At 53.3% G+C, this 16,108-nt stretch overlaps 1 protein-coding gene across 1 annotated transcript; it reads right to left on the reverse strand.

Annotated features, from left to right (window-relative positions):
- Positions 1 to 468: 468 nt before the first annotated feature.
- On the reverse strand, positions 469 to 3,493 carry TPBGL (trophoblast glycoprotein like). The gene has a single exon (XM_065944649.1). It carries the CDS (start codon positions 3,197 to 3,199, stop codon positions 2,030 to 2,032), a length of 1,170 nt encoding a protein of 389 aa, XP_065800721.1. The 5' UTR covers positions 3,200 to 3,493; the 3' UTR covers positions 469 to 2,029.
- Positions 3,494 to 16,108: the final 12,615 nt, after the last annotated feature.

A 16,108-nucleotide genomic window follows, 5' to 3' on the forward strand; every position in this document is an offset into this window, starting at 1 on the left:
CCAAAGCAGCAGATCATGCATCCTCCTCTTTACTGCCTGAATTAACTGCCTCTGATTCTCTGTAGCTGGCTTCCTCCCTTGACAGCCTCATCTGATGCTAGTTAATTTATCAGTCTAATGACATCACCCCCATGACCCCCCACTCCACCGAGTGTTGAGGAGTTGAAGGGTAAGAGGACGAAGAGGGTCCCACCCTGGCTGTGGATAACTCTACCTCAGAATGAAAAACAAAACTGGTTTGGAGAGCCATGCCATCCCAATAGGAAGTCCCTCCATATGTCTAGCCCCAATTCTACAATGTGCAGTCAGAGCCCGTTTTATCCCCCTACAGTCTGAGAAAAAACATCAAGAGTCACTGCTTCATCTCAGGAAGGACCAAAATGCTCTAAGTGCCCCCTTCCACCCCCTTCAGTGACCCAGGTCAGCAAGAATGACATGGCACCACTTCCAAGAGCAGAGTATCTGAGACTATTGCAGACTTTATAGAAAACTGCCCAGAGGAGATCCAGGTTTCCGGGGGCGAGGGCGGGGGGAGGCCTCAAGCCAGTATGTTGGAGGAGGGTGACTTCCTGTGTGCAGAGGCAGCACAGGCCAGCCATTCTGCTTGACCTAGGGGTGGGAGTCAGGGAGAGGCAGCCCCCTCCCACTCACCAATTGTGCTTTGGGATCATGCAGAAGGCAGGGCGCTGAGGCTCTGACTCTGGACAGAGGGCTTGTGCCTGAGACAGGAGGAGAGGCCCCCTTCCTCTTCCAGAAGTCATATGGGGTAGGGGGTGGGCAAGGATGGCAAGGTGGCAGCGAGGAAACCTCAGGGGAGAAGAGTCACATGGGTGAGAAAGAGGATGTGGCCAACAGCTCCCAGCCCTTCAGAGCCTCCTCCTCCACCCCTCTCTGTGGCACAAAGGTCAGCTGACCCTGGTTAAGGTCAGCCCATCTACTGTGCACCCCCAGGACTCTCTCCTCCAGGATCTCTCATGAGGATCTGCTAGCATGGTTGGGGGGGGGGGGGAGGAGCAGTGCTTGGCACCTGCTTGTTTTGCAAGGCTAGAGAGCTCATCCTAAGAGGAAAGGGGGGGTGGGCATCTTCCAGGGATGGAGTCCTCACTGGACCTGACCCAGGGAGTGGCAGATGTGGGTACTGAGTGCAAGCAATGGGTGTAGAGAGAACTGAGAGCCCAAAAATTGGGTAGAGGGATGAAACTCAGATCGGGGTGAAGAGCTGAGAGTCTCAGATTGGGCACAAGGACTGAGTATTGGGGTATGAGAGCCCAAAGTGGGAAATGCTGATGATCGACTCCACACTAAGGGTTTAACGGGGTGTCCCTGTCCCTGTGATGGGAGAGTTAGGTGCTGAGCGCTAAGCCTGGGCCAAGGAGGGGCTTGAGCTAGAGCTGGGGTGGTGGGTGGTATGAAATACATCCTCAGATTGGGGGAGGGTGCCCAGCCCTCAGAGCCCCCAGATGAAGGTCTGTATGCAGGATGAGCTGGTATAAGAGAAAAAAGGCTCAAAGTCTACAAAAACCTTCTGGATAGGGGTGCTCTGATTCTGAGACTAGAATGGGATGTGAGGGCCCCTGAGCCCTAGAAGGGAGCTGAGGGCTGCAAGCTGGAGTGCAGTTTAGGGGGATGTTTCCAGCTGAGAGGTCTGGGTTCAAAGCACAGGGTGGTGGAAGCAGTCTCAGAGCCTTGGGATAGAAGGACAGGGTCTCCGAGTGAGTCCTGAAAGGGGGAAGGGGCTTCGGGTGGTTCAGAAGGGTTTTCAGAACCTGGGATGAGTGGATGGGGGGTTCTGGAATCAGAAGAGGGTGTCTCTGGGTCTTCGATGGTTGACAGCTCTCAGAAGCTGGGGAGAAGGGGTACAGCTCCAGGCCCCTGGATGGGGGCGATGCCACAATCCAAAGGTCTCAGGGTAGGGGCAGGTCTCAAAACCTCAAGCTCGCGGGTGTCCCATACCCACGGTCTCGGGGGAGGTGGCCTCAGTAAGGTCATCAGCTGGCTGGGGCAGTCCCCAAGTCAGAACAGGCGAAGCTCAGAGGCCCGAACCCGGGGAAGTGGCGCGAGAGCCGGCGGGGGCTGCCGGGGCGGGCGCGCGGCGCGGGTCGGCGTCCTGCTCGTAGCGGTAGTGGTAGCCCTCCATCTGGTCCCGGCACGCCTCACGCAAGTTGCGCATCCAGCGCTGGATGCCGCGGCGGTTTAGGTAGAGCACCATAAGGAAGATGAGGCCGATGAGCGCCAGAACCAACCCGAAGAAGACGTAGGAAGCTTCCAGCTCGGGGCCGGCGAGTTCCACTTCGTCCCCGCGACCGTCGGCATCGCCGTCGGCGCAGCGCAGCCGCGCCTCGTCCAAGTCCAGGAAAGGCCGATTGTGCAGCGCCCGCGGGGCGGCGCAGCGCAGGCGCCGCGCGTCGGGTACGCGCTCCGTGGCGTTGCGCAGCCAGGCCAGCAGGGGGCGTGCGGCGCAGCCGCAGCGCAGGGGGTTGTCGGCGAGCAGCAAGCGCGGCGCGGGAAGGCCGCCATCGCGTTCGAGCGCCCGCAGCTCGTCGGGGTCCAGGCCGGCCAGCGCGTTGAGGTGCACATCCAGCTGCTCCAGGCGCGGCCGGCGCAGAGCGGCGGGCGGCAGGCGGCTAAGCGCGTTGCCCGCCAGGCCTAGGAGGCGCAGCTCGTCGAGCGGAGCGAGCGCGGCGTCCAGCGCGGCCAGCAGTGCGGGGCCGCCCCGCGCCAGCGCGTGGTTGAGCTGCAGCGAGCGCAGCGCGGGCAGCCCGCGGAAGGCGCCGCCGCCCAGGGTGCGCAGCGGGTTGTGGCTCAGGTCGAGCGCCGTCAGACTGGGTAGCCCGTCGAAGGCGCCGTCCTCCACCACCTCGATGTTGTTGTGCGTGAGGCGCAGCGCGGTCAGGTGCGGAAGGCGCACGCCGCCCTCCGCTGCCTCCTCCCCGTCCGCGTCCCCGCCGGCGAAGGCGGCCGCGCGCAGCACCGTCAGGTTGGCGCCCACGATGGTGAGGTTGCGCGCGTCGGGCGGCACGTCCCGCGGCGGCTGCCGGAGCTCGGCGCCGGACGCGCAGCGCAACATCAGCTTGGGGCCGCCGAAGCAGTAGCACTGGAAGGGACAGGGCGCGGCGGGTCGGCTCAACGCCGCCGCCACGAGCAGCAGCCCCGGCAGCAGTGGGCCCCTGTGCTCCGGCTGTCCCGCGCGCGGGGCCATCGCAGCTGCCCCAACATCCAGCGCCCGGGTCGCGGCGCTCACCAGTGAGTTCGGAGCGCCTTGGGGGCGGGGAGGGGGGCGGGTGGGGCAAGTCCTTGACTCGGAGCGCCCGGCGGTCGTGATCCTTCGGTCCGCTGGCTCTAGAGTCCGAGGAACCTTCACTTTCCTGGTTGGGGCGAGAGGGGACAGGCAGGGAGCGGAGCCCCCCGCCCCCGGTGCCCTCTTCGCCCTGCGCACCGGCCTCCGACTTCCGCGGCTGTTCTGGGCTCAGAGCCGAGTGGGCAGGGTTTGCCTCCCCCCTCCCCGCCTCCCAGCCGCCTCCTCCGCCCCCAGCGGTGTCTCCGCGCCCTCCTAGCGGAGAGGCGGGGTGGGAGGCTCCCGAGAACCAGGGCTTTGGGCTGCTGCTCTTGTTCTTCTCCCTTTCGGCTCCCGAACTGATGTGAAGTTTGACTCTCCGAGGTTCTGACTTAGTTCCCTCTCATCTCCCCCACCCTCCGCGTTTAAGCTGGTTCCTTCCTCTTACCTCTCAGGCACGTGTGGGGCGGGGCGGGGCCGGGCAGGGGAGAGCTGGCAGGTGGGTCAGCATCCCCAAGGGAGAATTTAGGGGCAGGATTTTAGAGTTCCTTCTCCAAGCGCAGCAGGGATGAGGGGTCAGCTGGGAAAGTTCCTCGTTTTTCAGCTGCTTCCTAATTCCTGTGATCAAGGGAGAGGGCTGTGCTAGGAGAGGAAAATTCCCAGCCTCAGCCCCCTCTTCTGCCACCCCAGTTACATCTGGTCTGGCTCTGTCAGCATCCCTGCACGTTCCGGGAGACCTCCGCCTTCTCTACCCCACCCTATCTACCCGAGGAAGTCAAGACAACCCCCTCTTCCTTCCACCCCTCCTCCCCCAAGTCACTGGCTGATCCGCCAGGATTTCTTCCGTCTGGTTTTCTCCAGGCTGAACTCCTCCCCCAAGCACTCTCCTAGGCCCTGGGGCCCGGTGGGTGTGGTGATTCAGCTCTTTGCTGCCCCCCTCCTTGCCCCAGCACCTTGGACTCCTGCTTGGTTGTCCTGGGTCTCAGGACCTTAGGGTTGTTGGATGACATCAGCTGCCCCTCCTCCTCTCCAGGGTACCTCTTACAGGGTACCCCACCTGTAAATGGTGAATGGGTAGGAGGGTTTGGGGCTCCGGATGTGGTGAGACCAGGAGCAGATTTTGCACTGTTGGAGTAGGGGGTCTCAGAAGGGACCAAGGCTGAACTGTTTATAGGTTTGTTTTGTTCTTGATTCTACCCCCCCCCCCCCGCCCCCCCAAGAACTGGGAAGCGCCAAGCCTGATTTAAAGAGACAGGCTCCTGAGAAGGGAGCTCTCCTGGCCTTGGCATGAATTATTCAGGCTGTAGAAGTTGACACCTGATCCTCAGGCCCTTCTGGTATGAGCAGAGCTGGTTGGGATAAAGGCTCCCCCCAGTCTAAGAAGCAGCCTCTTTCTCCTGAAATTAGGGATTGCTGGGTTGACTCCTTCCCTGAAAGTATATTTAACTGATCAACCAACAGATCAATACCCCCTAAGGAGAGGCCTGGGTCTCAAATAGGGGTCAGTGCTGAGGTCCAGAGCTGTTGATGCTGGGGGTGGGAGGAAGACCTCGCCTTCTCCTTCCCGCCCTCTCTCTTGTCCCTACTGTCACTCCCAAGTGTTGGCAGACAAGAATAGTAACTTGCACATGCATACTGGACATGTCTTTTCAGAAGTGGGGTTGTACACTCACATGTATGTGTAGAAGCAAACTTTACATGTGAGCAGGCCTAGGTGTGTCCGCATGTGAGCACATGCACACACTTATGCTCACTTGTGTGTGCCTACACATCCACAGGAAGGCTTGCATAAGCTTGTGCACAGTTGCAGGCAGGCTCGGATGTGCTTCTTACATGTACTTGCAGGAGCATTCATACATGTGCACATGTGAACATAGATTTGAGTGCATTCTGGTATGTGTCCATAGATTCATAAGCACATACATATTTGAACATTCATACTTCTGGGCCCATGCAGGTACCTGGGTGTGTTCTCAGAGGGACAAGCTAACAGACTTATGCAAGCACATGCATCCAGAGGTCGGCCAACACACTCTGAGCCCACTCCTGCCCTCCACCACACCCTTGGTCCATGGAGTTAACAGGGTGTGGTGTCTTTTCTTATATGGTACAAGAGCTCAAGCAGGCCATAGATGCTGGGCCCTCAGCTTTGCGTTCACCCCAACCCTGGCCCTTGTCAACTCCAAGCCCCAGCTCTGACATCTTCCCCAGTGGGAGGCACTGGCTCTTCCTCACTGTTGGTTTCTGGTACACAGACTAGCGCAAGAGACTATGCAGTAAATGTTTGTAAATGAATGAGTGAATGAAAAGGTCTTTGGTTTCCTGTCCTGCTGCGTACAGCCCCTTCAGCCTCCAGCCACTAAGGCATCACAGGTCAACTGTCAAGGCCAACTCTCCCTTCTCAGGCCCCACGGTGGCTGGTTTCTGATTGGCTGATGGCCCTCCAGGGGAAGCCCTGCAGGGGAGCCAGCAGCTTTGGTGGTGGGGGTGGGGATATGTGTGCATTTGCTAGACACCTCCATTGGGGAAAGGAGGCCCAGAGAGAACCTAGGACCATCAAATGACAGAGACCAAGGCAGTGACTGTGTTTTATAAATGGGGTGGTGAGGCCAGAGGCCAGGGACTTGTCAAAAAACTTGTGGTCCTCGGGGCTTTGCCTGGAAACCTGACCCCAGCACCTGGCCCAGGGCTCTGTCCAAGGTAGTAGGTGTTTCTGAGTGGCCAGCACCACAGGAAAATCTCTTCTTGACCCCAGGGATCTGAGGCCAAGAACAGATGGCAGGTAGGGTCTGGTGTGACCTTGGACCTCTCTCCACCTCTGGGCTGTCAGCTTCTATTTCTGCAGAGTAGTTGGGCTTCTGAATCTGTCATTTCTGGTCCTTTTAGAGCTATTGTGATAATGTGAAGGGAAAATGTTTTGAAACAAGAAAAGCCATATCATTAGGGTCTAGGCACTTAGCACCCACGTGACTCTGGATGAGGCATTGCCCTTTTCTGGGACTAATTAGTTTCCATGCTTTTTGGCTCTGTTCCATCTTCCTTCATCCCCCAACACCTCAAATTCATGGTAGATAGTACAAGGAATGAGTCTCCACTTGCTGTCTCTCTCTATGCCTCTACCCTGCCTTCTCCCCTCTTTCTGCAGGTGTTTCTTATCTCTGTCCAGTTTCCCTTGGAACCAAGTCTGTGAGTCATTTGGGGGGGGGGGGGTCTCTGTTCTCTGGAGGAACAGCCTTCAGCGTCTTGGGAGTAATCAGTGTTCGGTATGTAGTAGGTGTTCAATAAATGCATTCAGTAAATGCGTCTTGAGGCTGTGTGTTTATTCCCTGAGGCATCCTGTGGATTGCTCACTGTTTGACTCTCGTGGGGTGCTCTCTCCTCTTGATTTTTTTCCTCCAGTCTAGCCTACTCTCCCTCAGGACTCAACTTGAGTTCTGTCTCCTCCAAGAAGCCTTCCTGGCTTCCTTCTCTCTCCTTCGAACTTCACACTGAGTGATCAGAGGGCTAGAGCTGTCCTGAGCCCCTTGACTGTCAGCAGCTGGAGCTCACGACAAGTCTAATTTCTTGTGTTGCCAGCACACAGCTTAGAGCTCAGCATGGAAAAGGCACCAGGGAACATTTACTAAGTGAAATAATGATTTAAAAGTCTCTGGCTCTATCCACCCCTGTGAAGCAGGCTAGGTGAGGATCCTTCACCTATGCTTTACACCAGGAGACAGCTGCTCAGAAAGGTTAAGTGCTTTCCTCAAGGTTGCACAGCTAACTGGAACCCGAGCCTGACAGGAGCTCAGGTTTCCTGCTCATCTTCTCTGCCGCAGCCCTCCCCATCCTAGGTTCTCTCTCTAGGGAATGTGACTGGGTCAGATCCCAGGGGAGCCTGTGGGCAAAGAGCTCAGGCCCTCAGGGTTTCCTCAGGACTCAGCAAACAGATCACCCCAGCCCCACCCAGGCAGAATGATCATGTCTGCCACGTGCCAGGCTGTGAATCAACCATGTCAGCCTTGAGGGACCTGAATTCTTGAATTTGTTACCCCGCTAGGTCCCAGAGCCCCTCTCAGCCTTCCAAGGAGCTGTGCCTCCCCTAAGCCCCAGTTCCTACATCCTCTTCTCCCTGCAAAGTCCCTACCCTCTGTACACTCCACTAAGCCTTTATAGGGAAACTGGAGGGGTATTCAGCTTCCCTGAGGTTGCCCAGCAGGTAGCTCTTACCCATCTGCCTCCAGCTCCATTTTTTCCCTTAGAGGCGACTCGGTGTTACTGGAGCCTGTGGGCAAGTCTGTCTTTCCACCTCTGTTTCCCTGTTTGCAAAGGTGTATGTGTGTGTGCAAGGGGATGATCTTGGAAGGCTTTTAAGTACTGTGCGCCATGGCCTTTTAGGGACGAGGGTCCTGGAGCTGCCCAAGTTGGTGCCCCCATCTTTTCAATATGTGACCTTGAAGTTGGCCCCACCCTTAATTATTAAGTGTGCTGGGATGTCCTGCGGCTCCTCCTGAGTCCCCTGCTATAGCAGCCTGCAATCCAGGCTCCCTCTTTCCTGGTTGCCCTCCTGCTGCCTGCCTTTCCCTCTGCTCCCCCTTCCTCGGAGGCAAGTGGAGGAGCAGCCTGGCAGGCCTGACATGATGAAGCTCAGTCATTAGGTAGTGGGGGAGGCCCCAGATTCTCTCCTGTATCTCCGGCTCTGGTGGGGAGGGGAAAACTCCACTGCAGGCTTTACTGTTCCCATTTCTCACTGCCCCTCCACCCCGCCCCACTGCCACGAGACACAGGAAAATCCATAGACCCAAGATCCATTTTCTCCATTGAGTCAGCAGAGGCCACACTCTGCTTCTGAGGGACTAGCAACCGGCTTTTAAATAACTCTCAGATATTTAATACCCTCCTCCTCCACTCTGTGGCCAGGGCCTCTGGGGAAAGCCTAGAATAAAAGTTGGATGAATCCTCTGAAAGTCATAAGTGCTCCTGCCCGCACCTCAACCCACCCTCCCCCACCCAGACTACCAGGCCTGAATCAGGAGGAATCAGGAGGAAAACCTGATTCCTTATCACCTTTGCACAGTGCTTTAGAGTTTCTAAATGGTACCCCCGACTTGGTTTGTTATCACAGGTTTAGAACTGGAAACTGAAGTTTAGAAAAGGGGACTGACCCCCTCTGACTTGTAGTCTTGGTCTGTTGCTGGCTGGCTGTGTGGCTTTGAGCAGGTCTCTGTCCTCTGTGCTTCACGGTGGTTCAACCTGTGGGTTGCCACTGGTACCTCTAGCTATTATGTTCCATGAATTGGTGCCCTGATCTAGGTCTCCTCTCATGGAGCCACTTTTTGCCTCCATACTCTGCTTGGGGAAGGTTAAAGGGCAGAGCAGACTGAGGCTCAAGGCCAGGCAGGGTCTGGCCCTAGGATTCCAGTGTAAGTCAGAGACAGGAGTGGGTGGGGGGAAGGGAAAAGAGTAGAGTTGGATTCTTTTGTCCCCTCCTCCCCACCCCCCTTCCTTTCTTCTGCAGGTGGAGGTCAGGACAGACCAAGGACAATAATATTTAAATTTTGGCTTCTTTAAGGTTCTCAGCAGCTGTAGATATAATTTGAGAAGGTGGGAGCAGAACCCTCTTCCTAAGTTGTGTCAGGATCAAGGTCCTGATAATGAAAGTTAGAGGGTACAGTTCTCCTGGCTTTACCACTGTTCTGTGTCATTTGGAAGACGGGGATTAAAAAACAAAAAAAAAAAAAAAAAAAGAAAAAGGAAGACGGGGATTGATATCTGCATTGGTTATTTGAGAACACTGGAAGATTAAGAGCTGTGCTTGGGGTCACCTCATGATGAGGTGACCCTAATGATGGAAGAGGGCATATAGTCTAAGGTTTCTGATGCCCAGCTCATCCAAGCCTGCTCTAGCAGGAAACGGGGCTAAGGGATGGGAATGGAAGAGGCAAGTGGGTTCCCATTTAGTCTGGGAGTGACCTTGCTTTGTTTTACTTCCCTTGCATCCTCTTGGGTCCTCATGATCCTCCTGAGCTGTACCAAGCCCTCTGTGTGTGTGTGTGTGTGTGTGTGTGTGTGTGTGTGTGTGTGTGTGTGTGTGTGTGTGTGTGTGTGTGTGTGTGTGTGTTAGTTGCTCAGTCATGTCTGACTCTCTGCAACCCCATGGACTGTAGCTTGCCAGGCTCCTCTGTCCATGGAATTCTCCAGGCAAGAATACTGGAGTGGGTTGCCAATCTCTTCTCCAGGGGATCTTCCCAACCCAGGGATCAAAGCTGGATCTCCTCTGGTCTTTGCAGAGGAGATTCTTTACATTGCAGGCAGATTCTTTACTGTCTGAGCCACAGGGAAGCCCTACCAAAGCTTATGCTTCTAAAATTACATAATTTTAGAATCAAAACACTGAATTTTAAGAACAGACTCTGGGAGCCATAGAACCATGGTCTGTTTCAATCAGAACATAAGACTCTTAGGCTGCTGGTAGTATGAATGGTGGTGAAGCACTTAGAGCTTGTGGTAGGTTGTTATATTAATATTCCTCAATGAAACCTGTCTTTCTGTATCCATACTTTTATGCTGTCCCTTGACACACTGAGTTTGAATGGCCATGTGAATTTCTTTGGCTACTGAGACATCAGAAAATGTGATTCATGCAGAAGATTAAAAGGTGCTTGTTCCTGGTGGGGACAAGAAGAGGGGGCCTCCCCTCTTCTTGCTCTGCTGAGATCTCCATGCATAGAAACCCCAGTAAGCCTTTAGGGGAAGAGACCAGCAATGAGCCATCCTGCTGAAGCCCTCTAGACAAACCAGCTCCCAGATGATCTTCCAGCTGATGCCAGCTGCCTGCATGACCCTAGATAAGACCAAGAGAACTACCCAGCTGACCTGAGCCCAAATTGCTGACTCACAGAATTGTGAACAGATAAAGTGGTTTCTGTTTTAAGCCATTAAGTTTGGGGGGTGGTTTGTTACACAGAAGTATATAACTGACTCAGAGCCTTAGCATTAGATCTGTAGAATCTTAGTCACCGATTCTACATACCCCTCCAATCACAATATTGTACTCTTTGATGCAGTACCTAAAGGATAGAAGGATCCTGAGAACTCATTTAACTCACTCGGTGCTGCCTTCTAAGTCACAAAGCAACTGACCCACTCACTCTCTTCCAACCTGGAGCTCCCTGCTCAAGGGTCCCTGATTCCTCAGTATCTGTCCATCATGTCACAGAGTCTTCTTGTTCCACTCCTCAGTTGGTTCCTCAGTTCTTAATTCTTTAGAGAACCTTCCAATGCTGATCTGCTGGCTCTGGTCTTAGGAACTAAATGTGGACGTGGTGGAAATTTGTCGTAATGTTTATCCCAATTCCTGGCACAGTGCCTGGTACAGAGTGAGGGTTAATGAACATACCTTGAGGAAAAACAACCATCACTACCACCACAAAGCTTTTCTCATCTTTTCCTGCCCTGTCCCCGCCTGAGTTCTGTGATCTGTCCATGGTGCTGAATGCCGATCCTTGCTTCTATCTGCCTCAGAATGGCTACTTCCCAAGGGAAGAAATCTCTCCCGTGTCCTGGAATTCTCCCTCCCTCTCAATCTCCCTCCCTGTTTCCCTCTCTCTCTTTGCACTATCCCTCATGTCCTGTCTTCCTCACCCTGCTCTATCCTTCATATACAGATCATTGGCCTGAACTATTTAATGCAAACTAATATGAGGTGATATATACTGATTAGGATTAGATTTAGCCGTAGGCATCAGAATGCATAAAATAACAATCTCTAAAGTGATATGGAAAGAGAAGTTTTTTTTCTTTCATAAAAGGAAGTCTAGATGCAGCAGTCCAGAGTCTGAATGGCTTCTCCATGGGTATAAGAAATCAGTACTTCTTCCAGCCTCCCACTCTGCTTTCCCTAGGGTGTAGTCCTCATTCTTGTGGTACAAAATGGCTCCTAGGGCACCAGCCATCACATCAGATGGGAGATGGAGGCAAAAGATAAATAAAGGTGCCCTTTGCTTTTATGGTTACTTCTCATAATTTCATCCAACACATTCACTGGCATGGTCACATCTAACTAGCTTCAAGGGGCTTGGGAACTTTAGTCTTAACAGGGTCGGGGTAGGGAGAGGAGGCAATTTTCCCAGCAAAAAGTGGTGGTCCTTATTATTGAGGAAGAAGGAGAAATAGTTATTGAAAAGTAACTAGAAATCTCTGACATTAGTGATGAAACAGTGCTACTGATGGTGACAGTGACTATGGCATACTAGTTATGTTGATGGTAACAGCAATGGTCATGGTGGTGGTGGTGGTGATGTTGGTGATGATAGTGGTGGAGGTGATGATAAGGCTGGTGATCAACATAAGCTCATGTCCAGGAGCACAGCCTGGACCAGGAGAACACCCAGAAGATAGAACCAGTGACTATAAGGTGTCTGGAGCTCGGGGCCTGCTCCAAGCCACAGGAGAGTGATTTCTGGCACTCCTGCTGCATTGCAGTTCATCAGCCATGGGCCTCTCACCTTCCTGAGTCCAGAAGAGCATGAATCAGATCCCTCCCACACCCCACTTAGGCTGGAAATAACCGTGGAATGAAAATTTAAGGCCTTAGGGAGGTGAAGCAGGAAGGGTGATATTGGGCTTCCATTTATTAGACAATAAACATTGATGGAATTTGTTGTTTCATTCAAGGAAATCTTTGCTATAAAATATCCAGAGACATACATAGACACATAGCCTCCAACAGAAGACAAATGGTTACAAAGATAGACATGCAGAGAGAATTACAGATATGCAGAAACAGGTCCATTTTCATGGAGACCCATAGGCCCAGACACACTTAGTCTAACAAAGAGGCATCAGGATAGCCCCTCTCCCCAATGAGATGCAGGCCATCCAGCCATCTTATTCCATAGGACAACTTTCAAGTCACCCCTGGGTCCTGAAGGCTGAAGTCCTGAAGGCACCAAGGAGCCAGAAGTGACATTGAAGAGGGGGCTCAGATATCAGTAGCCAATCAGAAAAGGAAGCAGTCTGATCTTTGATACGCCTCCCACCTGGGGAGGGATTGTACCAGTGCACCGTGGCCTGCTCCAGGCCAGCCCAGGTTCTGTGGCTGAAGGTGACCAGGTGGGGTGGGAATTGGGTAGGAGGGGGTGTGTCCTCCAGGATGTCTCCCCCCAGGGGCCCAAGGACACACCTGGAGGCCATCAGCAGAGGAGCCATCAGGCAGCAGGCTCCGGCTCCAGGTGAGGAGGCGTGATGTGAACATGTGGCAGCCTCCCACCAGCTGGAGCTGGATCCTGGAGGACACCTTGGCCTGGGTGGTTCCAGCATCACTCCCCCAGCACCCACATGGAGTGTGGAGTTAGCCACAGCACAGGCCTTGGTGCTCAAGATTGTGGATGAGCCCACCTCCAGTTTACCTCCTGAACCAGATTTCCTGACTTTCACGGTGACATTCTTCTTCTCAGAAGGCGTCCTGATGACTTCACTGCCCCCTCCCCCATCACGCCACCAAGTCTCTTTCTTTCTCTGCTTCTGCTCAGAGCTCCTATGTGGCATTGCCCTGACCTGCCTACCCTTTCCATTGATCTGTGCTTCTTGGTAAGTGACAGCCCTGCCTAGCTCCAGCCGCTGCCACCCTCCCCCTCTCTACCCAGCTGGAGCAGCTTTACTTCACTGTAGTTTCAGTTCTTTCTTCGTGATGGAAGATGATTAGCCCCTTTGTGGCAAATCCTTGACCCTGGGACTCACTACTCATTTCCCACTACTGGAGTGCTGGAACTCCCAGCTCATGGAACAGCCCCCAGAGAGCCTGCTCTTTGCAGACAGACCATCTCTTGCCACACTAGCCTAGGCTTGATGGTTTCCTGCCATCCCGGAGCCTCTGCTACTTTTCCAGATGCATGTTGACCATTTACCAGAATGACTTAGTGCTGGTTTCCCCCAGTGGGTCATATTCTAGGTCCCTAGGTTTTCCCAACTATGTCCCAAAATGGTAGAGAAAGCATTCAATCTCAGGTGTGGTAGGGGTAGCTTTCCTCAACTTTAATAAGAGCCTGATTTCCCCGGGGATCTCTCTGAGTTCATCACGTTATGGAAGGCTGCAGATGGGTAGCAAGACCTTGAAGCCTAGCCAGAACATTGATTATTGGCTGCCCCACATGTTCCTGGACTTAGGACAGGAACCTCGGGGCAGACAATAGACAGCAGCCCACACAGTCAAGAAGCAGCTTCCTACCAAGGCAATCCCATGCTCAGCAGCCCTGTGACAGACTTCTCCCCTCCTCAGCGCAGGGCCTGACGGTGGTGGCGGCCTCAGCTTGGCTCTGCCAATGTGTCCCCTGCCCGGCCCTGGGGAAGGAAAAGAGAAGCCAGTTGGAAGTTCAGAAAAAGAAAGGCTAAAAAGGAGCCCACAATTGGCCCTAATTAGCCACTGAGAGAGAAAAAAAGGAAGTCAGAGGGCTGAGTCTACTTCTGAAAGAAAGCACCTGGCAGGCAGAGCCGTGTCTGATTTGTGCTCCGCGCCTTCCAGCACAAGGCTGTGCATGGGCCCATCTGACCCCGGACTCTTCAGCAACCCCCAGCTGGGGAAGGGCACCACATCCATCCACAGCAGTCGTGGCCCTCTCCTCTGGAAGAGGCAGCTGGCTCTAGGGGAGGAGGGAGGGAGGGAGGGAAGGCAGGCTGACTTGACTGAGTGCCTGCTGTACCCAGCGCACTGAGTACAGAGCTTTACATACATAGTTGTATTTAATTCTCACAGTGGTCCTGAAATAGAGGTACTTTGGCCCCAATTTTTAAACAAAGAAGTGGACACTCAGGTTAAGTAGTTGGCCCAAGACCACACAGCTTGAAAGGGGCCAAGTGGGGAGTCCAGTTCAGGCTGTGGGCTCTGCAACCTGTGCTCGGGTGCTATGAGTGCTTGGAGGGCAGAGCCCCAGTCTATATCATCTCTGTGCCCCCAGCGCCCGGCCTGGGGAGGGGCAGGCACGTGGCAAGGGCTGAGAAGAGCTGTTGAACTCAACAGGCAGGACAGGCTGAACCAGGGAAGGACTTAAAGAGGAGGACAGATGGAGGGACAGTGTAGGCTCCGCCAAGACAGGCAGATCACCCCCATGCCCTGGAACACCATGCAGGGGACCCTCGGGGTGGGATGCTTCCCTTGGGCTGAGGATGGTGCTGGACTGAATACGGCCTGTACCCAGCCAAGGGGGGAAACGAGGGGGAGGTACATTGCTTCTCTCCATTTTGCCACTCCTCCTACCCCCCAACCCACCCCAGATGGTTAAGCTGAAGCACAGACAAAATGAGGAGCCTTTAGCTCTTGCTGGAACTGAGCCACCCCTGCTTAGCCCGGGCAGATCACCAGCAGGCCAGCTGGGCCAGGGCCAGGCTGTGCTCCAAAGTGGCAGGGGGAGCACCGGGGAGGGGAGGAACACTGGGCCTCAGGACAGGACCCCTGTGGGTGCAGCACCCCTCCACGCAGGCTGCTTCTTCCAGGAGGTGCCGGATGCCCCTCACATAGGAGAGAGCCAGTAGGATGGGGAAGGGGAGGAGCTTCCTTTGGCCCTGGCTTATGAGCACCCCTGTAGCAACTGGAGAATAGGAGAGATCTATTTTGGGTCACAGAGAAGGAAATGGACAACCCACTCCAGTACCCTTGCCTGGAGAATCCCAGGGGCGGCGGAGCCTGGTAGGCTGCCGTCTATGGGGTTGCCCGGAGTTGGACACAACTGATGCAACTTAGCAGCAGCAGCACCATTTTGGGTCAGGCTGACTTCAAAGCCTGGTTGAGTCTTCAAAACCACCCCTCGGAAACAGTGGTTCTCGAGTCGGATGTTAAAGTTGAGGAAACAGGCACAGAGCGAGCAAGTAAGTTGCCTAAGGTCACAGAGTAGGAGGAGGGCTGGGATTCCACCCCAGGCTCTTTGGCTCCAGGCCTGCTCTTAATCATCATGATCTCCTGAGAAGAGCAGTGAGAAGCTTGCCTGTCTGCACCCACCAGCAATTAGGGGGCCCTTAGTATTGTGAAAAATGTCAGTGGAGTGTGTCTAATTAGCCTCATCAGTGCCCAGCATGAGACACGTGTGTTTTTAAGATGGATCACCATTATCCTTGGCTGAAGAATTGCATGGGGTTTTCTAATTACAAATTATTCCTGCTGGATTTCATTATTCTCCCTCTTGTACTGGCTTTTTGTGTTCTCAATAATCTTACAAAACTTTGAAAATCATAATCGGCCCAGCTTATTCGCTATGTCTTAAAATATACAGCTCAGCTTTTATGAAGGCACAGTGTTGTTATATTTTTAACAAGTGAATATTTGACTCAGTATTATAAGAAGACAGAGATTATTTGAATTTTACCATTCCACATTTATCATGAGTCAAAAGAGCAGGACAGAAATTTACCTGCCTATAGAAAACCTTCATTCATCCAGAAAGCAAATTTCCTGTGGTTGAGGGAGGTTTTAATTTAAGTGTTTTGAGCTGTTTTCAGCCACTAGTCAACTGTTATGAGCAAGTAGCCTGGGTTAATTTGCTCATTTATAAGTGCAACTTTTCACTGAGGACTAAAAATTCTTCAGATTTCACAACAATAACAGAGAGAGCAAAAACAGAATCCTTAAATCATTAAAAAATGAAGAGGAAGAAGAAAATGCAGTGGTCATCAGGACCCAGCATAGACTTATTCAGGCTAATCTCGCATCTCCTCCTTTGGGAGAAACTGAGATCAATGGGTCTGTCAGAGTCTTGAAAAAATCTTGATTTCAAAAAGGCATTTGACCATACGATATCACTTATATGTGGAATCTAAAATATAACACAAATGAACCTATCTGCAAAACAAAAACAGAATTACAGA

The sequence above is a fragment of the Muntiacus reevesi genome, chromosome 9 (assembly GCF_963930625.1).
Source record: "Muntiacus reevesi chromosome 9, mMunRee1.1, whole genome shotgun sequence".
Lineage (NCBI taxonomy): Eukaryota > Metazoa > Chordata > Mammalia > Artiodactyla > Cervidae > Muntiacus > Muntiacus reevesi.